This window comes from Octodon degus, unplaced genomic scaffold (genome assembly GCF_000260255.1).
Source record: "Octodon degus isolate 3935 unplaced genomic scaffold, OctDeg1.0 scaffold00042, whole genome shotgun sequence".
Classification (NCBI taxonomy): Eukaryota; Metazoa; Chordata; class Mammalia; order Rodentia; family Octodontidae; genus Octodon; species Octodon degus.
The window spans coordinates 489,491-512,968 of NW_004524618.1; the positions used below are offsets into that span (position 1 = coordinate 489,491).

At 54.8% G+C, this 23,478-nt stretch overlaps 1 protein-coding gene across 6 annotated transcripts in view; it reads left to right on the plus strand.

The window, feature by feature from the left end:
* Positions 1-23,478, plus strand: part of Pax2 (paired box 2) — an 83,699-nt gene that overhangs the window by 43,609 nt on the left and 16,612 nt on the right. For all 6 annotated transcript variants that reach the window (XM_023715634.1, XM_023715633.1, XM_023715635.1 and 3 more), the window contains 2 exons: positions 966-1,085; positions 22,127-22,302. In XM_023715634.1, coding sequence (XP_023571402.1) covers positions 966-1,085; positions 22,127-22,302 — 296 coding nt within the window. The remainder of the gene's footprint in view (positions 1-965; positions 1,086-22,126; positions 22,303-23,478) is intronic.

Below are 23,478 nucleotides of genomic sequence, written 5' to 3' on the forward strand. Positions count from 1 at the left end.
CTTTCCTCTCTCCTCTCTCCTCCCCTCTCCTGTCCTCTCCTCCTCTCCCCTCCCTTCTTAACTTCTCCTCTCCTTCCCTTTCCATGGCTCCTAATCTGTCCCTCTTCTCTCTTCTCCCCTCCTGTGTGGACTCCTTGCTCCTGACCTCGTGTGATTTCCTTCACTGCCTCATCTACACTGTTGCTCTCTGCCTCTTTCCTGCCATGTGTGGGTTTCTCCTAGAGGTGCCCAGGCTTGCCAGGATACTGGCTATTTTGGTCTCTGCCCTGGGCTCACACAGGCTGACTTCTCTGGCCTAAAGGTATTCAGGGGAACTGTGCCCCTAGCTGAGGCCTGGGGTCTGAGGGACTGGGGTATGGTTAAATTTTTCCTGCTGCCCCTCTTAACTACCATCTCCTTTGTACTTGGCCAGCAAGAAGTACAAGTGGCTGGCCCAGCCCTCCTGGAACTGGCAGGAGTTTCTGTTTACCAGGCCTGGGTTGCAGAGTGTCCTGGGATAAAGGGTTAGACCAAGCTGGACCAAGCTGCCATGGTACAGTGAATGGGCTCAGGAGTCCATGCCCTGGGGGGAAGCCCAGGACGACACCTCTTGTCCTGGGAGCATAGGCAGCAGACTCTGTCTCCCAGAGAACCTGAGAGGTCTCTAGCTCACAATTGTTAAGGACGCTCCCGGGGACAGAAGAGCCCTTGGTGGCCAAGCTGTGCCAGGGGGTCCCTAAGGGCCATGCTCTCCAGGTGGCTGCTGAGGGATGGGGTCAGCCTCCCTGTGGAGGAGGCCTGGGCCAGCAGATCCTATCCCTGGGGGCCTAGAAAGAGTGTGAGGAGCCTTAGCGTGTGTGGCCACATGACCCCCTTAGGCCTTGGGGGCAGAAGGGTGCATGTGGACCCACTCTGCTCCACCGCGTGGCTTTGGCCTGTGATCAGAGCTGCTAGCCTCACCGCGTCTCCTCGTTACTCTCATCCAGTTCCCAGCACGGCCTCCCCTCCTGTTTCCAGCGCCTCCAATGACCCGGTGGGATCCTACTCCATCAATGGGATCCTGGGGATTCCTCGCTCCAACGGTGAGAAGAGGAAACGTGATGAAGGTAGGAGGAGGGAAGAGGACTGGCTTCGCCTCCGCACGCTTTGTCCCTGGGCTCAGAGCTCCGGTTTCTGCTGGCCTTGCAGCTGCTCTACTAGGAGATCAGTTTTAGTGGCAAAGCCCAAGTACCCCCACTGTCCTGCTGGCTCCTGGAGAGAGGAGGGAGGCTGCTGTTGGGGCCACCAGCTTCGCCATCTGCTCAACCCCGTGGGCCTCACCTTCCACTGAGACCCACCCAGCTAGCCTGCAGGATGCCAGGAGGGGAGCAGAGCACCTCCCACGGAAGGTTGGGGAGGCTGGAGGACAGCTGGTCTCTGACCCAGGAGCAAAAGGCCAGCCTCGCGTGTCCTCGCCTGACCCTAGCCCAGCTGAGAATAAGGGGTGATGTTGTGCGCAGGGCCCCGGTGTCCTTCCTTGCCCGTTGAGTGCTCAGGGAGCTGGATGCGGGGCCTTTCTTGGTGCTGCCTCCTCATGAGAGCAGGATTCACTCATGGTTCCTGCTGGCCTTTGCCCTCCTTCCCCTGGACCCCTCACAGGGCAGCCAGGCAGTGGGCTGGGAGTTGAGGGAATAAGGAAGGAAGGGGAGGTGGTGGACAAACTTGCACAAGGTGTTTCTCAAGCGCTACAGCTTCGGGGGTTCCCTGGTGACTATCTGGTTCTCTTGTGATGCGTGAAGCCAGGATGTGGGGCTGCAGACTCAGACAAACAGACATCAGCACCTGAGGCCTGCTTCTTGCCCCAGTTCTCCCACGGTGCCCACTAGGGAAGGAGTAACCTCCTGTCCTGACCAGGATGTGGGGTTCTGGGAAACAGAAGCCTGCAAAGGTGAGCACAGAGGGGAGCTGTAGGCCCGTCGGCCCCTCACGCCTGCTGTCTGTGTCCTGGCCCTGCAGCAGCTCCTCATACCTTCCAGGGTCAGCCCCCGCGTGGATGACCCCTGTGGGGAACTGTAAGGCAGTGAAGAGCGGAGGAGAGGGGCCACGCAGACGGTCCCTGGGCTGTAGTCAGGACTCCCTGGGCCAGGCAGAGGGAAGCACATTGAGAGTCTCGGCCTGCAACGCAAGGGGCAGAGTATAGGAGAGGCCTCGGCCTGGCAAGACAGTGACAACCTGGCCCTGGCCTCCCTCCAGAAGCCCTAACGGCCTCGTTTCACAGGGAAACAGCTTGTCTGGCTCTATTTCTCCTTCTTCCCAAATATCCAAACCCATTTGGCTGCCACGGCCTTTGCCACTCACTAAATTTCATTGTGGTTGTTTTGGCGGCAGCCCCTGATGGGCAGGGGGCGGCTCTGTAAAAGGCCCTAAGTCCAGCCTGTCCCTAGGGCTTCCTCTGCCAGGCTCAGCCAAGCTCCCCTGCACCCTGAGAGCTTGGTAAAGGTCGCCTCGAACCCTAAGGGTTTCTCTTTAAGCACTTGCAGCATTTAGGGTATGACAGAGCCAGGAGTCGAAGGAAGCCCCAGAAGCGCTCTGTCCTTTCTCCTGCTGGCCCACGGCAGAGCCACTCCTGCCTCCCCCTGCCTGAGCTCTGATGGGCACCATAAAGGAAGGTTGGGGTGGGGGCACTGGCCTGGGACCCTAGCCACCCAGAGCAGGTTCTGGCAGGCCCAGGCTGCACGCTCCTCTCTGAGCAGCTGCCCACGTGCACCGTGCTGAGTCGCCTTGGCTCGGCGTGCGTCCTGCACATTAGCTGCAAGGCACTGGGCAGAGATCCCTAAGCAGGACGAGATGTGGCCCCTGGCCTTAAGGAGCTTCCAGTCCAATGGGCCAGGTAAAAGCCTGCACCCACAGAGCACAATGGCCCATCAGACGCCACTCTTGAGGGAGGTCTGATCACCAGCCTGGGGAAGGAGTGGGGGTCACTGCCAGGACATTCTCTCTGAGAAGAGGCCCTGGCATAGCTGAGGAGAAAGGCAAAGACAATGGCACCCTGAAATTCTATCTGATAGTGCGACCTTGTGACCAGAAGGGCCTGTGGCCAGCAGCCCAGGGCAGCCTTGGCAGGGATCGTGGGCAGGAGGGAAGTGGCAGAGAGAGGCTAAGTAGATGGTCAGGGTTGCAGAAGAGCAGGTCGGGACTGGGCCAGGGAGGGAGGGTGCAAGTTTGGATGTGGTTTGGTTTTTTAATTTTTAGTTTTCCCTGAAAATGAGAATAGCCTCTGAAGGGGCCTGGACAGGAAGGGACAAGGGCAGTACTGGGTTTGGACAGTGTGCCAGCAGGGAGACCATGTGGGGAGCTGCAGGAGTCTGCAGGGCAGGAGGGGCCCTGGGGCCTTGCAGTTTCCTCTCACTGTTGGGCCCAAGGTGAGAGGTGGTAAGAGGGACCAGCGTTCCTTCTCTGCTGCGGGGCTTCTCCTGTCCTGACTACCCTTCCTTTTGGCCAGCCCCTGGCCAGTGGAGCTGTCCCTGCCCTGGAGGCCAGGCTCATGTGGGAGCCAGCTCTCTGTCAACATTGCCCTATCCTGGATCCATGGGACCCAAGTGGGAAGGGACAGAGGGGAGGGGAAAGCCAAGGTAGAGGGCCTGGCCCTCCTCCCTCCCCCACTCCAGATGTCTCCAAGCAGCCAGGCCCAGTTTGCATTAGGGAGCAGCTCAGATGATTAAGAGTAGGGAAGATAATTATGTGTCAAGATGATGTAGCCCAACTCTGCAGTCAGGCCAAGGTAGCAGAACAGCTGCCAGGCCCCTCGGTTGCAGGAGGCAGCCTTGGGCACAGGCTGCACAGACCCTCGGTGTGTCTTTCAGCCCTTGGGCCAGGACTGCAGGGGAAAGAAAGGCTGACGTGGAGACTTCAAGTGGTGGGCCATGCATTCGTGACCAGGGTCTTGGCTCTAGAGAGTGGAGGGCCGGGCCGCTCCCCTCAAGGAGGACTCCGGGTGCTCTTCCTTCTGGCCCTCCGGTGGCCTCAGGCTTTGGCAGGCTATTCAAGGGTCATACCCTGAGGGCAAGATGGACACTTCTCTGCCCTCCCAGAAACTGCTGCAGCTCCTGCCTCTGAGGACAATGTGGCCTGTTCCCCGGCTCTAATGATATCACGATGTCACAGTTGTGGCCATTACCAAGGACAGTCACTTCAGCGTGTGCTGGCAATGGTAGAGACAGTCTCAGCAGTAGTTACTGGTGTTAGTAACAGTAATACCCAGAGTACTGCTGGCACCAGCACTCGGAATACTTACTCAACATTATGAGTATCTGCAGCAGTCCTATCTGCGGGATATTCCACGCTTAGCTGTGACCCAGGGGGAAGCTGACAGTGACCACAGGCTGTGTGAGATTCCCTCCCATCCCCTGGCCTGTGGGAGCAGAGAAGACCCAGATGTGCCTTGCAGAAAACTTCACCTTCCTCCCAAGAGCACTGCGAGCCTGGAGGGAGACAGGCTGGGGATGAGGAGGAAGTTGGACCCTAAAGTACCAGAAGGCAGGCTGTCACCAGTCCCCGTCCTTGCCCCTGCAGAATCTTCTCCTCTTAGCTACCATTCTGCGCTGGTTTCCCCCCAACATGATGGGACACTCATTCCCTGAATGTTCATGCCCTGGAGATTTGCACTGCCCTCTCTATAGGCAGCTGAAAAACTGAAGTCTGAGCTGGGGTGTGGCTCGGTGATGGAGCTATTGCCAGGTGCGTGAGGCCCTGGGCTGATCCCCAGCACCACAAAGAAACAAACAGAACCCCTGAAGTCCTTGGTCTTCTCCCTATTGCTTTCTGCCTCGCCCAGAGCCTCGTTGTCCTTCAGCAGGTTACTGAAGCACTGAGCATCTGTGTAACTTGTCCAAGCCCAAGCAAGGTTATACCGCACGGGTCTGTTGGTCTGTGTGAGGGGTGTGCTGTATCATCCTCTGCATGTGGGATGTGGGGGCCATGATTTTGCATTTCACTCATCAGCTGCACAGTGAGTTGTGCAGTTGAATGGTGCCAAGCTGGTACTGTTGTGCATTTGTAGGCAGGGCAGGCTGTATGGCTGCTGCAAATGGCTGTGTGCTGTCACTGCCTTTCACAGCCCCCTTCTGCTTCTGTAACTGGAGGAGGCAGTTTATTTCCTTACTTAGCTTCCCCATGGAAGTCCCAAGAGTGTTGCTCAGGTTGGACTTGGAGCAAAGGAGGGGAGTAAGCTGTGGAGATGCACAGCACATGCCCTTGTCTAGGAGCTGTGGGTTGAGGTGAGACCTGGCTACAAAGGAGCGCTGTTGCTTCCTACAGTCAGCATGTAGGAGAGCAGGGCACGCAGGAGGCTGGGATGCAATCCCAGGGGCCAGCTGGGAAGGGTGGAGTGGCTCAGCAGGGAAGAGCAAGTCCAGCTCTCTAGCTGTGTCCTCTTGGCAGACCACTTCCCGGGTATCACTTGGCCTTCCGCTATGTGAAGTGGACGTGGTAGCACCTTTTCCTCTGCAAGGACAGTAGAGAAGACCCCATGAGATTGGGGGTCTAGATGTGGAGCCAGCTCTACACTGGAAGATGGGGCAGCATCTGCGAGCAAAAGCCTAATGGGCTTAGATTTCTTGGGAAATGAACTTGAGTGTCAAGAAATGAGTTTGTGTGGCCACAGGCTCCCCAGTCTTGGTACTGTCCTTGTGACTGTAGTGACCTTTGCCTGATGCCAGCATAAGTTAGGCTGGAGACCAGTGCAGCTGTCCTCACCTCTGTGACTGGACAAACTTTGCCTATCTCTACCTGTTTGTTTGCTCTATGGTTGCCCATTAGGCCATATGTCATCTGTCCACCTCCAAAGGTACTATCTGTGTATTTAAATAAATAGAAGAGCCCCTTCTTTCTCCACTACAGGAACATCACTCCTTCTATACACCTGTCCATTTCTGCTCTCACCTCCAAGTGCTTCTCTTTGCCTTGAAAAATGTGTGCTTATGTTGTGGACGCATGTGCAGTTTTCCCCGTGGTTTCTGCACTTGTGAGCACGTGGGTAGTCTGCACCTCTGAGGTCTTCGGGTATAAGGGGATGCAGAACGTCATGGGTTAGGAAAGCCTACAAGTTTCTAGGCAGCATGCATACTGCGAAAGGACCAGTGTGATCTTGTGCACCCACAGACACCACTGACCAGGAGGACCTGAGCTAGGCCTGGGCACAGCCACAGTGCTTGATTCCCAGCACGGGCACTCACATAGCTTGGCCCAAAGGGCCGTTCGCCTCACCCCACATCTATTGGCAAGCAGATGTGCTGCTTGGAGCCTGCCTGCAGCGAGCCTGGGGCTGGGAACCCTACTCTCAGGCTATGTGGGACTTGGAGAGGAGTCTGGCCCCTGTGTACCACCCACCTGTCTTCTGGGGTCTCTCATCTGCTCCAGCTGAGGCCTACACTGATGCTGCCCACTCTAGAGGGAAGCTTTGCATCTAATGTGGCCTCCAAGAATTCTGAGGGCCAGAGAACACAGGTGGGGGTCCAGGGGAGCTAGTAGCCTGGAGGTGGGTGTTAGAGACCGTTCAAAGAGAGGCTCCTTACAGACAGATAGCAGGAGGGGCAGCGGCTCAGGCGCCAGTGGGGAACGAAAGAGACCAGCAGTCTCAGAGCCCAGGTCACTCTGTGATGGGCCACTGAGGGGGTTGGCCGAGGCCCTAATGGCCCTGTGGGTCAGGCCCTCGGTGGGTGGGGGCAGGTTTTTTAGCCCTTGGAAAAACAAAGAGTAGATCGGGCAGTAAAACAAAAGCAAAGGAGACCTGGAAGCACCTGACAGCCCTAATTCATCACGGCCCAAGTTTTTTCCTGTGTTCCCATTATATTTGTTTGTAAAAGTGGAAATCAATTTTGAAGGTAATTTTCTGGAAAGAATGGAAGGGAGGTGGGAGGGCCGGATAAGGCAGAGATGGTAAAAGGAAAAATTTAGGCCAGGCACAGCCCAGGGGCAGCTCTTGGCAAGGTGAAAGAAAATTGCATATTCAATCTCCATCCATGAATCTCCCTCGCTGCTGCCCGCCTCCTGCTTGAAAACAATGAAGGCTTTTTCCCAGTGCTGGGCAGGGCCTGGGTATCAGCCTCACTTTAACTTCAGGGTCATTAATTCCCTGATTATTGAAGGAGAAGAGAGGGTTGCAGCATGGAGGATTCCAAATGCACCCCCTCGTGATCGGGCATGGCAGGGCGGGTGGGGGTGGCCCGGTGCAGCAAGGTGGTGTTTCCAAAGCCTGGGCTGGGGGGCAGGAAGCCAGGAGGAGGATGCAAGCAGTCATTACTGCATACCTCTCTTGTGTTGTTATTGCAAATTAAAAGTAGCATGTTCCACTCCACAGCTATCTTTGGGGAGGGAGGGGCTCTGAGGGAGGTGGGGATCTTCTCATTGCTTCTTCAGCAGACCAGCCGTGGTGTCACCGTGTGAGGTGACATTTGAATTTACAATTCCGCTGAGAAAAGCCATTAATTCACAAATTAACATTTCTCCCTCTCCCTCTCTCTTTAACACTCTCTCCCTCTCTCACATGGATGTGCAAGCAATTGAAAAGACAAAGGAAATAGCCTTAAGGAAGAGACTTTACTGCTAGTCTGTCTGTGCCGAGATTGCTCCCCCTGCTTCCAGATAGATAAACCAATTACCTGAGCAGCTCCGCTCCTGGCCCTGCGATCCCCTCCTTTTGTAGGCTGCCTCTGTGGCCGGATTTCACTCAGCACGTCTCATTAATGGAAAGCAGACCTGCCTTGGTCACCAAGCTCTCCTCCCTGCACTTCTTGGAGGGGCAACAGGAGGAGAGCTGGTGTCAAAAAGGACAGGCAAGGAGGACCCTTGGCGTTTAGGAAGAGGCTGATGGCAGATAGGCCTGCCCTGACCCAAGACAGGGCTGGCCTGGGCTGACGTTGAGAGGTACTGATCAGAGATACAGACTGACATTTTAGTGGCCTTTGGTCCCAGGCAGGAGCTGAAGGAAGCAAAGAGGATCTGAGTTTGCCCTGCGTGTGAAGAGCCAGGATTTGCTGAGTCCACACTATTGTAGTGGAATAGGATGCTCAGAGAGGGGAGGCATGAAGGCCCGGATGATGTGGCCATGCTGGTCTGGAAACAGTGGCTGTGTGGCACCAGTTCCTTCCTGCAAATCCAGCAGTGGGCACAGCTATGTGTGGTTCACCTCCTAAGCCTCACACATACCCATCCACCCGATTCCCACCAGAGTGCACAGGCAGCCTCCTTGCCCATGGGGAGGTGTGCAAGACCCCAGTGGATACTTGCAACTATGAAAGTAACTCAGCCTGAGGCATACTTTGGCTTTTTCCTTTTTGTGCAGATATATGATAAAGTTTAATTTGTAGATTAGGCACAATAAGAGATGAGGAAAATAACCAATAATAACATAGTGTAATTATAGCAGTATATTGATACTGTGACATTAATCTGGTAACCAGTGACTAAGGGGGTAGAGAAAAGAGAAGGGTTCCTGTATAGGGCAGGGCAGAGCAGGGCACAGATCTTATCACGCCACCCAGAGGCGTGCACAACTCAGAATTTATGAATTGCTTGTTTCTGGAATGCTGCACTGAATATTTCAGACTGTGGTTGACCACAGCTAACTGAAACCACAAAACCTCAGAAGGGGGTAGGGTGCTTTGTGGGTTATCACTGAGGTCACACACTCCACCATCCCAGTTCCACGTGTGCTGTGTGTGTAACTGTTGATGCACACTGTAGATTTGTCTCATAAAATTCCAGAGAGCAAAGCACCTCAGAGGCGAGTGCCGGAGTTGCACTCCATTCACAGAGTAGGGCCTGCGTTCATTTTCTGACTAAGTCAAAGCCTGGCTCATGTCCACTCTAGTTTAATAAAAAGGTGTGGTTCAAAGGTCAACATTTGCTAAGGTGTCAGTAAGGAGTCAGACAAAGAAACCAGCTGAAGAGTGCGTGTTCTCGGCTATGGGTGCGCCTTCCTCGTGTGCAGTCTAGACCACTCATACCGGAGGGGTGACTTGTGGTCTTAGGTGGAGTGCATGTTCTAACTGCACTCTCTGGGGCTGTCGGTCTCAAGCCTGCTGGCTGTGGAGCGCGGCATTCCACAGGGTAGACGCAGGTCGTGTTGCTGCCTCAGCAAGACCTTGGCTGTGGCTCTGTCTGGGTGGCTTGTGCTTTCTGTCAGGGAAGTGCCGGGTTTAGGCTCAGCTCTGCATGGCTGGCCCAGGACCACAGATGCATCTGTCAGTCTGTGCATCCATAGAAGAGGCAGCAGCCGAATTGTTAGAAATCTCCACTCCCCAGCTCACTCGGACTATTGTGGATAGAATGGGTTTGAGCAAGTATTTTGAGTTTTCCCACAAAAGATGGATGTTTTTTCATGGATGTCCAGAAAGTGAGACTAAGGAGAGTGTGTGCGTGCTTGTCACAGAGGGGCTGGCTGTGTCCCTCCACCCTGGGCGTGGGCAGCTCTGCCGAAGGACTCCTTGTCCCTTCTCTGGCTCTGCCCTCTTGGGTGTGCACCTGCTGCAGTGTGTGTCCTGTCAGAATTAGACCAGGCTTTGGTCCTCCTTTGGCAGCTGTCTTCCAGCCCGCAGGTGGGCACCTTCTCCTTCCCCTCCCAGCCCGCAGGTAGGCACCTTCTCCTTCCCCTCCCAGCCCGCAGGTAGGCACCTTCTCCTTCCCCTCCCAGCCCGCAGGTAGGCACCTTCTCCTTCCCCTCCCAGCAAGGGTACCAAGTGACAACTCTGCTACCGCAGCCCAGCCCTTCTCCCCAGTGCAGGCTGTGCATGCAGGGGAGGAGCCACCGTGCTTCCTTGGTGCCTCCTCCTCTGTGCCCTAGCATGGGCAGCAGGAGGGAGGGCAGTAGGCTGCTGTGAGGACCTCTCAGAAAACAAGTTTGGAGAGAATGGAGGCTGGCTGCTGCAGGGCCTGGAGTCCCAGCTGCCTGGGCCGCGGAGCCCAGGAGGAACCTGTCCCCAGCCTTGCTCCCTCAAGGTCCCCTGGGACGCCCCCACTCCTCTCTTAGGGGGAAAAGCTGGAGGGCTGCGGAGGTGGGGGCGGGTGCAGGGGTGGGAGACAACCAGGGCCTCAGCCAGAGCAACAGCAGAGCCAGTAATTCAAACCGCCCTGACCCTCCAGTGAACTCAGGCCTGCTGACCTTGACAGCCCCAACAAGAGAGGCCTCACAGACCTCAACCTGTGCAGCCTGCCCTTCTCCCCCTTCCAGGGAGACCAGCCAGCCTCCAGGTGTCCCCTCCGCCGGCCATCCCTCCCTGGGACCGCCTGCCCACCTCAAAGCACCCTTTGTGCCATCTGCACCAAGACAGACCATGGGCATCTTCTGGGTGCCCAGACTGCGGCTCTCACTCCTTCCCTTCTCCGTGGCCCCAGTTTCACCATTCAAGGAGGCCTGACGGAGTGTGTGTGTGTCCCTGTCTGTCTGTCTGTCTGTCTGTCTGTCTGTCTGTCTGGGTGACACACACAAGCAAGGGTAGACTGACAGACAGTGGAGGTGGAAGGAAGACACAGCAGAGAAAAACTGCCCCAGGAACCTGCATTAAATTTAGTAAATGCAGCTTATGTGCTGCTCCTCCAGAGAGCTGGGTGCCATCCAGGGGCCCGCAGAGCCTGCCAGGCAGCTCCCAGAGCAGAAAGCCTGGGCTGGAGAGGCACGGTCATCCCCTCCAAGCACACACATCACTGGGCCTGGGGAACGGGGGGACAGAAGGGACCCAAAGGAAGAGTACAGCACGGACCTTGCCATGAGCACAGGGTGTCCTTAGGTCACTTGCCCCTGTGGCTTCTATGATGAGCCTGTGCGGGGGCCAGAGAGCAAGAATTCATCCTTGCCTCTCTGTGAGAACTTCATGTCAAATTCCACCAGAGTAGGGACAGAGGAAGGAGGCAGAGGTGGGGTCAGGTGGCAGCAGAGCATAGAGGTCGGGGAGGGCAGGCAGGGAGCAAGGCTGGGCTGGGGGGTCATGAGCAGCCCCAGGTGCCAGCCGCAGGGAGAGCAAGCAGCCTCGGCCTCCTCCTCCTCGGAGGCCTGCGCCCTCCTGCCTGCTCTGGCCCCTGCCCTCCGCACGTCTTTATTGGCTCTGCTGATAGTGTTGATTTGCATGTCAGGCAAAGCCTTGCTACACACAGAAAGAAAACTCCGGCCAAGGCAGTGTGGCAGTGTCAGCTCTCGCTGTTGTTCGACAGTGTAAAATTAAATTAATAAAGCCCCCAACACAGGAAAACATAACAGGAAATTAATGGCCTTTACTGTCGCTTTGATGCAGTCATTTGCAACCCTGCTTTCCGCACCAAAGACTTCATAAATGCAAGCAGTTTCTCTAAACAAGCATACTTAGGGAGGCCTGGTGTGTAATTTTTCGCCTTGCTTGTGTCCTTTAAGCTAACAAAGCCCCTTCCCTTCCAGCTTGAGAGCACCCTAACTGGCTCTGGTCCTTACTGGAGACCAGCTGGGTGCGTGGGTGGGGGCTGAACCAAGCAGGAGGCTCCCCTCCCTGAGAGCCCAGGGAGGGTGGAGGAGAAGGCTGTGTCCCAGCAGACGCACGCAAACCTGCCTGGGCCCTCAGCTCTGTGAGCAGCCGGGGGGGGGGGGGTCTGTCACCCAGGACACTGCCCACCCTTTCAGGTTCCAGAGTAACTTAGAGACACCTCGTCTCAAGATAAAAATGTTAACACGCTGGGCTGTAGCTCGGCGGGAAAGCACCTGCCTAGCAAGCGCAAGGCCCTGGGCCTCCTCCCTGGGGAACACAAAAGCAAACAACGCAAGATGAGAGAAGTAACTGTGCTGTGTAATTTCCTAGAGTTCTGAGATCCCCCACTCCCTGTCCTCCCTACAGGTTGGTTGAGAAATGTGAGGGCCTTCATGGCCATTTCTTCCGTCCTTGGGGCAGGTTTCTGTGCTGGGAGTTTGTGGCTTTGCTGTCTGCCTTGGCAGGATATGGAGAACCCTTCACTTTCCTCTCCAGGGAACTTTGGGTCAGTGTGAGGCCTTTACATTGCACAGCTGCCTGTCACTGGGTACTGGACTACGCGGCTGTGTTCCCAGAAAACATTCAGGGCAGGCCGCAAGTGACCTGCGTGGGGCTGGCTGAGAAGGGAGGAGCTGAGCTCTGGGGCTCCTGGTCTGTGGAGGAGGCCAGGGGCTGGCGGAGGAGGGAACAGAGGCTCTCGGGGTTATCTGATCTTCCCTGGCAATCACATGAGCGCGCCCTTGCAGTGGTTCTGCCAGAAACCACAGCCCCTGCCTCGATGCACACAGAGAGGGACAGTGGCCACCAGCAGCATCCCTGCCTCTGTTCGAAAATAGTGTGGAACTGCGGGCAAAACATGGGACTTGGAGGCCAGCATCTGTGGGGGCACCTCCCTTCTCACTTGCTCAGGGCCTTCAACCAGCAGCACAACCTCCCAGAGCCCCGGTTCCCTTGCCTGTAAAATACAGGACATCCGGGCATTTACCATGCTGAGTGCCTGGTGGTAGCAAAGGTCTTCTTTCGATATCCTGCTCTCTCTCCGGCCTCTTCCCTGCCTCTTCTCCTCCTGTTCATTCTAGTGATTGGCCTAGTGCGAGGTGGATTTCAGCTTCTGGTGGGGCGTGGCTTCTGCCTGCATGGAGGCGCCGTGCCACCCCGGCCTCCCATCTCTGAACTCATCCTTGCAGGCCTACGTGCCCTCAAATGAACCCCAGACTCCAAAGACAGCCTAGCCAGTGCCACGGTCTCTCCCAGAGACTCTAAACCCATAATGTAGCTTAAGATTATGTTCGATTTTTTAGCAGGCGTGTCAGACTCAAGCTCATATTGAGTTTGTGGTCAGCTAAAGCCTCGAGTTCTTTTTCACATCAATTGCCATCAGGCCAGGTCTACCCCACTCTGTAGTTGTGTAATTGATTTTTTTAAACCTAAACATAGGGCATTCCATTTATCCTTGTTGAATTTCATTTTGTTGGTTTGGGTTCTTAATTCTACCCGATTAAGGTCAAAAGGATGTCTTCTATGTCATCCAAGTCATTTCTTCTTTTTAAAATTTATTTTGGGGCCAGGGAGATGGCTCAGTGGTATAAGCGTTTCCCTGGCAAGTGCAAGGGCCTGAGTTCAATCCCCAGTTCTGCCAAAAAAAAAAAAAAAAAGATGCAAAAGTAATTAAAATTTATTTTACTTTAAAATAAAGGCAAGCAAATGATCCCCATGGAGCCCCAGTCCTGATTGCAATAAGTGAGTGATGAGCCCCCCACCCCAGCCACTCTTTACCTCGCCCATAGGCCGGAAGATTCTTTGCCATGTGTCCACATTCAGGGCAGCCACATAGTTCCCCGATGAAAGTCCGGCTCACCTCTGCGAGCCAGCTGAGTGCCTGCCACGGGAAGTCTTGGCCTCAAGCTTACGCGCCAGCACAGGAGCGGAGGCATCAGCCCCGCTTGTGTACGGCATCCTGTTCTTGGTCGTGATTCCTCCTTCCATCTGTCCTGTGTCCTCTATGAAACAGAGATGGAGATAGATGGACAGGTAGATGGACGGCCCCCCTGGCCAGCGGATCTCTCAGAAGATGTGGAAAGGGCCGTCCTGGACACGGCGGCACCCAGCCTCTCCTCCAGACCTTGTAGAGTGGAGGCAGCATCTTGAAACCTCAAGTAACTGTGAGCTAAATAAACCTTTCCTTCCTTAAAAAAAAAAAAAAAAAAAAAAGATAGATGGATGGATGGATAACTTTTGTCTGATCATAAGTACATTATATGTTCACTGTACAATTTTTGGAAGATAATAAATTTCTTTAAAAAAAAAACCCATAATCTCATCTCTAAGTGATAGCTACCACTGAAATTTAATTTTTTCTAGTTTTCCTGCTAATGCATAACTTTATATATGTAATTTTTAATCAAAATTGGAATGATATTGTATATACAGCTTTGTGTCCACTATTTTCTCTTAAAGAATTAAAGGGCCATTTTCACATATCATTACATATTCTTTGAAAACATGATTTTTTAATGGCTGCATAATCTTCCACTGTTCAGTGTACATGTCCTTTTAAAGTCTAGGCTCATCATATTTTAAAGCTTAGCCGTCTGAAACAGGGTGATTTTCCTTAAGCGTCCCTGCTTCCCGCCCCTCCTCCGCTTCCCTCTCTTGACATAGCCGGGCTGATTGTTTGAGCTTTGAGGCAGGGTTCTCCATCCTTCTGCTGGCTGGGCATGTTCCCACTGGACTCTTTGCTGTGGCCGCTTCCCCCCACGGGAGTGGCTTGCTTTCCTTGCTCTCTCCCGAGGCACTCGGTCCTCTGCGCCAGTCAGCACCACACCTGTCCACTCTCCTCCGCACGACTACAGCCTCTCTGTTTGCCTTCTTGGTCAGCAGAAGTAAGCAACCTGCAGAAGTGGGAAGGACTCCGCTTGGAACTCAGTCCTTACTGCAATAGTGGCTGGCTCCGGCACAGAGCACTGACCTCCCTGAGCCTGTTTTTGATTTGAATTGGTTCTACTTTCGTCTTAATTTTAAATCTGTAAGAGGGAATCAGATTAAATCATCTCCAGGATACTTTCCAGCTTTAAAATGTACATGATGCCGAGTCCAGAAGAACAGTGACTTTTGTTGCTGCTTTTTCTTTCTAAAAGATAGAAGGTTGAACCAGGCAAGCCAAGAATGTGTTGATCTTTGCTTTTAGGATTGTATTTGACAAATCAGTCAACGTGTAGGCTCCTCTACTGTGCATGAGAGACTGCGCTTGGTTTATAGAAGAGAAATCTGGAAGCCTTGCCTACAAAATTCACAATTTAGTAGAGAAAATAAGCACCGAGGAATGACCAGGCCTCATGCAGCCCTTACGTCTGGCTGTGCTCCGTGCCGGGTGCAGGTAGCACCTTGGACAAGTCGCATGTCTCACCACCCGTTTCTCCAGGTTGTATGAGCACAGCTGCCGGCAGCAGGATGCCCTGCTTTGGCTGTGGGCTCCTGTGTGACATCAGGAGCACCCTTTGGCCTCTGCTCCTCATGTCTTCATCTATGACATGGGGATGGCAGGACAAGCTTCCTGCTTACATGTCTTGTGAGAATTAAATGAGTTCACATAGGTGAAGTTCTTACACAAATGCCTGCTAAGTGTCAGTTGCGGTTTTTCTAAGGAGTCAGTCAGTGTGTATATGTTAAATGAGGTGTCTGGTACCATAATAGGAGCTGCGTTCACTTTAGGTACTATTGCACCTACAGTCAAGGTTTGGTTAGATGGTTGTTGCTAGCAGCCTCTTGTGCCTGTGTGTGGGGATTCGCTCTGGAGAAGTGAGCAGCTGGACTGAGGCCTAAGCCAGGAGGGTCCCTGCAAGGGTCCCTAGAGGCCTGTGGGGTGGGGTCCTGAAGGCGGCAGTGACACCCAGCCTCTGCCCTGTGATGAACTCTCAAGGGTTAGAAGCTGGGCTTAGTGGAGGGTAGAAGCTGTTTTGCCAGGACTGGCTGGCTGGGTAGGCTTGGTCTTGCCCAGAGCCCAAGCTTTGGGCTCCCTCCAAGGTTGGCCAGCAGCTCGTGGGCAGGCCAGAGCCAGCGGCTGCTCAGCTCAAGAACGGAGGCAATGGTGACCCTTGGTCAGGCCTGTGTGCTCCACACCTCCTTCCCTGCCTGGCCCTCGCCTGCCTCCTCCATCTTCCCTAGCTTTCTCTCCCTCCCTCACCCACATTTCCCCACCACCTCTTCCTGTCTTTCTCCAACCCTCTCCTGTTCCCTCCCTCTCTCAGTATCCCTCTGCTCCTTCCCATTTCTCCTCCACTCGCTTCCTGCCCCTTCCTCTTCTCCGCAGCCCTCCTCCATCTCCTCTGCGAGGCTCCCCCACTGGGGCAGGAGCCCTGTTCATTTCTCTGCATCCAGAACCTCACAGCTGTCCCCATCCAATGGGAAGCCTGCAGCCTGGCGCCGCTGCATGGGGGTGGGGCGGGGCTGCCGTGCACGACAAGCGAGGATATTGATCGCATTCTGAACTCAGCCCAGCTGATAGAAGGTAATTAATGACTCCATTTGCCTCAGAACCAGGGAGAACAATTGAGTTTGAAACTGCAACAACTGGCAGCTGGGGAGACTTGGGGGCAGTGGGGTGAACCCCTCAAGAGGGTAGGTGGCCCAGCCCCAGCCCTAACCCCTCTCCACCATGCCAGCTCTTCCTTCCCACGCCACTGTGTTAGGTCATCTTCCACACCAGGGTGAAGATGCTGTGGGGTATCTTGCTCATGGTGTTTTGCGCCCCCTGACTCATCGCCTTTGCACACTGAGCTACCTGTGTTGCTCATGTGAGGCCCCGAGCCCTGGCACTCTGTCCTAGGTGGCAATGCTGAGGGGGAGAGGGCAGACTGGGCCGATGTCCAGGGCTTTGGTGCTGGACTGCAGTGAGCTTAGATCAGGCTTTCCGCTTACAATCTGGGTGATGTTGAGCATGTAATTTTGCCTCTCCAAGACTATTTTGTCATGTCAAAATTAAGAAGAGTAATTTTACGTACCTTTTACATACTTGTCCCACTAACACTATAGGAGGCTGAGGCAGGAGGATCACAGGTTCAAGCTCAGCCGGGGAAAGCTAGTGACTTTACAAAGATCCTGGGTTCAATCCCCAGTAACCCTAACAACAATAATGATAATGAGGAAGAGAAGGACCTCATAAAGTTAACAGATTTAATAAATGCACACGAAACCCAAATAGTGTTTGTTTCCCCATAGACTTTAGGAGATATTTTGAGTATTTGTATTAGGGTTTAGAACACTGAAGCAATTGGTGGACATTTGTACTGTGGTGTAGAACTCTGAAATTAATATAATGTAGCAAAAGCTGCATTCAAAATAATTCTTCTCAACGCCTAGCCCAGTGTACCAGGGTGGGGGGCAGCGCCCCTCTCGCGTCACCCTGATTTGGTAGACCTTGAAGAGCCTGATGCTTTCGGCTCCTGCAGCCCTGCCTGCCCACCTGAGGTAGCTCTGTGACGCCTGTCCGCCTCGTGCCTTTGCAGTGACCACTTTGGGAGTTGAGGTGGAATGCAAACACACAAGAAAGAGAGCTTTCCTGTCCCTCGTCCCCAGCCTGAGCCAAGACATGAGGGCCACTGACTGACCCTCCAGAGAGTGCAGACATTCACCGGCAGGTGCAGCGCTCTGCCCTGAGGAATGAGTAGTGAGGCTGTGCTCCTGGGACAGGCGGGGTGAGGTCAGATCTCTCTCTGAAGAGAGAAAGGCTTTGTGCTCCATTCCTTGTTATTAACAATGCTGAGACTCGCACCAGGGCTGTCAGTGTGCCAGGAAGACACCGTATCACTCAGCTACACCCCAACTCCTGGTATTTCTAATGGTGACTCACCAAGTAGTTCATTGCACAAAGTCTGGACAATATGGAAAAGCTTAAAAAAACTATTTATTTATTTGTTTGGTACAGTGTCTCACTATGCGTTGAGGATCATAGGGCCCTCCTGTCTCAGCCTCCCCAGTGCTGGGATTACAGGCCTGCACCACCACAGCTGGTTTCAGTGGCTGGTGTGGTGCACCCAGGGTTTCAGGGCCAGCACACCATGTGGTACCGGGGATTGAACCTGGGTCCTTTAGCTTGCCAGGCAGGCACTTAGACCACCAAGCTATCTCCCCAGCCCCAATATGGAAAAACTTAGAGAAGAAAATAAAAGTTACCATCCAGAAGCAACCACTGTCACCATGTTGGTGGCTATCTTTCTAGTCAATGAGGCCTTTGCTTTTATAGGTCTCTGTCTGCAGAGAGGCCAGGGTCCAGGACGTTGGCTTATGGACAGTGCTGTCGCCCTTTGGCTCATGCACAGCTGCTTACCAAGCGCCTTCCCTGTGCCACTGTCCACCACCTAAGCCATACTGTGCTCTGAGCCTGTCTCCACCCCAGTGAAGAAGGCATTACAATTCCAGCTCACCTTGGGGAGCAGCGGTGAGACCCCAAAGAAGTCAGGTCTGTGAAGACCACGTTAGGCACGAAGCAAATGTGAAGCAGGCAGTGAAGATCTTGCAGGAACGTATGTCCAAGTTTGCTTGCTTGCTTGATTCATTAGCCTATACCCTCTCCATGTCCCTAGAAACGCCTCATGGAGCCCATCCTTCCAAGGGCACTTGCCCTGTGGTGGATAGAGCCTCCTCCACGGCTCACCCCTGCTCCTGCTGCCAGTGAGCCCTGGGCCTGAGGCCTGCCCTCCTCCCCGCCCAGCTGGCTGCTTCAGCCTGCTCTCACAGGCACAGGAGCTGTCACCCTCCGGGCAGGCTTCACACAGCATCGTCTGCGCCACAACTTCAGCTGGGGACAAGGGAGGACGTATGGTGGAGAGCTGGAGATGCCCCCAGGCAGCAGAGTGAGGTAGTGTAGGAGTCTGTGGAGTGGGCAGACCTGGGTGTTGAGTCCGGCTGTCATTTACAGCTGCATAGTCTTTGGTACGCTATTTGAACTCTCTTTGCCTAAGTTTGCTAATCCTTAAAGTGGTATTTGTACTTACCTGATAGAGTTGTTGGAAGGGTGACATAAACTCTGAAGTGTGGCAGTGACTTACAAGGAGCTCTCGGTGCCTGTCTGCCCCCAGCTAGCTGGGAAGGGTCCTCCAAAGGCGGAGACTGTTAGACCAGCGCATGGCCCTTCCTGTTCTGGGTGGTAGTCACCCTTACCAAACCTGCAGCAGCTCTGACTTCTGAACTGCACCTAACAGCATAGGCTGAGCATGGGCACGAAGACTGGAAGTGAGAATGTTCCAGAAAGCCCAGGGCTTCTGGGCTCTTGGGCCCTATCCCTGAGAAGCCTCTGTGGTCTGCTGGGGGTGGCGGCTCTGAAGCTCCAAGTCTAGGCCCCACTCTTTACCCCGGACATAGTGAACTCCGTTTATTTCCTAAAGGCGCCAAGGTGGGTAGGACAGAGCTGCTGAAGGTGAGAAGGGCCCCCAGGGATGTGGGACTCTGTGGGAGGCTAACCAGCCAATGGCCAAGCTGACAGGCGCTAGGCTGGTCAGGTGCGTAATTCCAAAACCTCTGTGCAGGGTTGGGTTATGAATTCCTCCAAGGAGGTCTCATTCACTCAGCCACTTACTGGACAGCCACTTGGCCACGCCTGGCACTGTAGTTACAGAAATGTGTCGACGGCAACCCTGTGAACAAGGCGCTCACTGCCTGGCACTGTGGCCAGGCTGCTGGCTGGGTGTGTTCATTAGCAGGTGCTTGGTACCGGCTGCTCCCATGCATCCTTCCCTACTTGCTCTGAAAGCTACATCAGCACCTGTTACTGCCCCTGGCTCTAGCTGGGGTCTGCCTGCCTGAGCCCTCGGACACCCAGGTCTCTGGGTCTCTTTCCCCCCCACTGTGGCCTTGGGACTCTGCCTGTGGGCGGTGCCGTCCTTTCCATCATTTTGGGAGGGGCTTTGTCTTCCCTTTGTTTCCTCTCTCTGCCTCTCTGTTCTTCCTGTACCTCCTCACCCTTCTCCAGCCCAGCCTGGCTGCCCTTTGCAGCTGAATGTGCATTGTTAGCGCAGCACAGCCAGTTGCCTCCAGACTGTGCCAAGTGCCCTTACTGTGGCCAGGGTCTCTCTGGCATCTTCTGCCCACCTTTGCCTTCCTGTGCCCCGTGACTGCCTCCTTCCCATCTTGGGCCTCTGCCAACCTCTGCTCCTCCTCTGCCTGACCCTTCCTCCTCTGGGGCGGTGGAGACAGGCAGCCTGGGAGGCCTCTGGCTGGGAGGCCTGGAGGGTGCTTTCCTAGCACCTTGTCCTGTCCTGCCCCCAAATCCTTGTGCGCCTTCCACATCCATCACAGCTGTGACTGTGACCTGCAGCCCTCCTTCCCAGGGGCACGCCTCAGGCCTGCTCCCGCCTCAGGAGCCTTGGCCTGCGTTTGCCAGCCACGTTATCGTCCTGCTCCACTGGCCTTCTTGATGCCCACCCGTCTTCCCTGTCGTCTCCCTGAGCCCCCGCCCCCTCGGCACCTCTCCACTAGCAGCTTCCTCCCGCCCTCCCCTTCTCTCCACAGGGCCTCCGTAACCTGTCTCCCCACCAGGGCCTGAGTGTACAAAAAAATAAATAAATAAAAAGGTCAGCGAGTGGAGGGAGCAGCAGTAGCCCTAAAACAGTACTATCAGTGGAACATGATTGATCAATTGAATTCCATAGCGGCTGAAAAATGTGGGATTAAGTAGTGTATTATACGCACAATGAGTTGAGGCATGATGTTCATTTCAAGTTCATTTCGCCGGCCTCTGCCACCAGATCAGGCAATCAATAGGGGCAGCAGATATCATATATCACCTCTCTGCAGGCTGGGGAGAGAGCGCCATAATCTCTCGCAAATTTAGAGTGACAGATTTGTCAAGATCTGAAGGGCCCCTGAATAAATGAAGGCAAAGGGACTCCTCCAGCCAGTGACCTGAGGACAAAGCTTCAGTCCAGCCCCTAACACACACACACACACACACACACACACACACACACACACGGATGTGCACAGGGCGAGCCAAGCCACACGCAGACATACACACAAATCCACACAAGGAGAGGATGATGGAGCCTGCCACGCCGCCGCGGGCACACACCCGAGAGCACCATGTAATCCCCCTCTGGAGACCGTGCGCATTCTCTCCTGCAGCCCACTGCAGGGTGACATTCAGGGGCCACACACAAAGGCCCTGGGTGCCTCCCCCAGCCCTAATAACAAGGCTCCCCTAAGAGGAAGGAGCTGCAGGCTGAGAGGGCCAAACAACAGAAAATGTGGATTGCTGCTGGGAGTGAAATCAGGGTGGCACGCATCCTGGGGAAAGAAGCAGTCACCGAAGCTTGGGGACGCGGGCTGTGCCCCCATGCAGCCACACACACGCTCACAGCCTTTCAGAAAGGGAAGAATATGCACCCCCCAATCCGTAGGGGTCGCACATATAGGGGTGCCTACACCCTCTAATTCTGAAAGATATCCCAGAGCCTTACACTGAAAAACACAACCACCAGGTTTGCATCCGTGGGAACACCGCACTACCATCCAGGGCCTCATGCTTGCCGGGCAGGCGCAGTACCACTGAGCTACATCCCTGGCCACCACCACTCAGGTGGAGGGGATGCTTCTGGCCCTTGCCATCCCCTTCAGAGCAGTGTGGAGAAGAAACGAGGTCTCTTCAGGAAAGAAGAGCCCTGGGCTCTGTCCAGGAGGCCCCCGAGGGTAGATAGCTGCAGGATGAGGTTAATCAATATGTAATATTTTCTACGGTCTCCCAAATGATACTGTATGGTGTTACTGTATATAATGCAATATTGATTATATCATATCATATAATCACCTATAAACTGATATATATAACAGTCCCAGAGGGACACCAGGCCTACAGCATGGGCGGGCCCTGGGCCCAAGGCCCCCAGCTGGTACTGGGCTGAGGAAGCCAAGGGGTGACAGGCTAGGGATGGGGCTCAGGGAGAGGCAGCACTCAGCTCTTTGCCCCTGTACTCTCCAAGGGTCCTTAAGCCGAGAGACCTCGAGGTAAAAGAGGTAATGGAGGGCAAGTTCGGGGCAGAGCCTGACCTAGACATAGGATGGGCTGCAGCCCCAAGGGAGCTGGCACTAGCAGGGCACCACCGACAGGGCTGTCCTTCTGGGACCAAAGCCCAGATCCTTATGGAAATCCACAGCAGGATCAGGGGACAGAGGTGGGCTCAGGATGGAGACTGTGCCAGAGATCTCAGAGAGGGGCTCCCCAGACCATGAAACCCCTCTGAGAGCCCCAGTCCTGCTCTCAGAGCCCCTTCCTCAGGGCACAACTAATCACCCAGCCACCATGTTATACTCAGCCCCAGAGACTTGATGATTTTCAACCCTTGGAAGCACAGGAACCAAAATTCATCTCTTAGCCAAGTTTGATTCTCCATAGTCACTGCCGGTCTTAGAGCCCAACTCATGTCCACGCTCACCCAGCCGGGGCCACAGCGAACCTGGGAGATGGCTCTTTGGAAGGCACCTCACGGAGCCTCTGACTCCACCTCTCCCAGGTCTTCCTGCTTCCTTCCCTCCTTCCCTCTCCTCATTCAGGGCTCCAGCCTCCTGAGCAGCTCTCTGAGGCAGCCTGCACTGGAGGAAGCCATGTGGGCAGGGCCAGAGCCGGGGTCCCACCGCTCCGCTCACTCTACCATGCCTCTGCTAATGCCAGGTATCCATGTATTCCCCAGATGTGTCTGAGGGCTCAGTCCCCAATGGAGACTCCCAGAGTGGCGTGGACAGTTTGCGGAAGCACTTGAGAGCTGACACCTTCACCCAGCAGCAGCTAGAAGCTTTGGATCGAGTCTTTGAGCGACCGTCTTACCCTGATGTCTTCCAGGCATCAGAGCACATCAAGTCAGAGCAGGTGAGGGTACAGCCTCCTGCTTGCAGAGTAGGGGAACCGGGAGATGAGGCCTCCTGCAAACAGACTCAGTGCACACCCGCAGGGCACAGGTTCACATGGGCATCATGTGGTGCAGTGACACGTGCCACACAGGGCCACCAGGCCACAGTTAAGAAAAACCACTGTGGTCACAATAATTAGGAGTGAGTTCTGCGGCAAGGGCGTGGTCTAGGGTGAGCCTCAGCCTTCTGGAGCTTCAGTTTCTCAGCTGAGAACAAAGCCTCTCATGGCAGCTGTCAGGTCTCCTTCTGGCCCTGTCACTCTGAGCCCTGGTATGGATCTCTCAGGAGCGCCCTCTTGCCATCTCCCTGCTCTGCTTGCTGGTCCTCTGGAAAGCCTGTGTGTGTCTGTGGGCTCCCCTCACCCAGCCTCAGGGCAGGCTGCCTGTGGCTGCCCTGCTTCTCCACCTGGCCATCAGTGTGACCCGGCAGCCCACCCTGACGCCGGGCTCCCTGCAGCCCTGGAACAGCCCAGCCCACATGGGAGGAACGTGTTTCCAGCTCTGCCACCCCCATGAACTTGGCCTCGCTCGCACGTGTGCACCTGGTGCTGTGTGTGGTCCCAGGTGGGCAAAGCCAGACAGCTCCAGGACGTGCCCCCACCCACCACCAGGGCAGCCCCACGCGCGCCAGCACACTGCTGTCCCTCGCATACCTGCGGCCTCACTCAGGCTGCGAGTGCAGCGCGGCACACGCACACACTCACAAGTGCACACTAGCAGGGCCCTTGGGCTCCACGCCGCTCAGCTCTGCTCCTGGCCCCTCGCCTTGCTCCCCGCCCGTCCTTTTATCCCATAAGCTGTTTGTCTTCATAAAACAAAAATCAAAAGTCTCTTTAAGGTGCCCTGAGCCATAAACCAACAAAGGAGGAGCTGGCCAAGGCGGGCGGTTCAGCGCACCCTCCCGAGTCCCCGGCTGTATTACAATGAATAACCTTTATTTACTTTCATTAGACTATTAAACACCAGCACAGTCATTTTTCCCCCTGAAACTCGGAGCAGGGCCCATAAAGCAAATCCGAAGCCTAATTGAGTTCATTTTAATTTCTCTCCGATCACAGCGAATTACTCTGGTGATAAATCAGGGGGCAGCTTCACCCCCAGTAGAAGGCCTAATTTGCAGCTAATTACAAAACTGA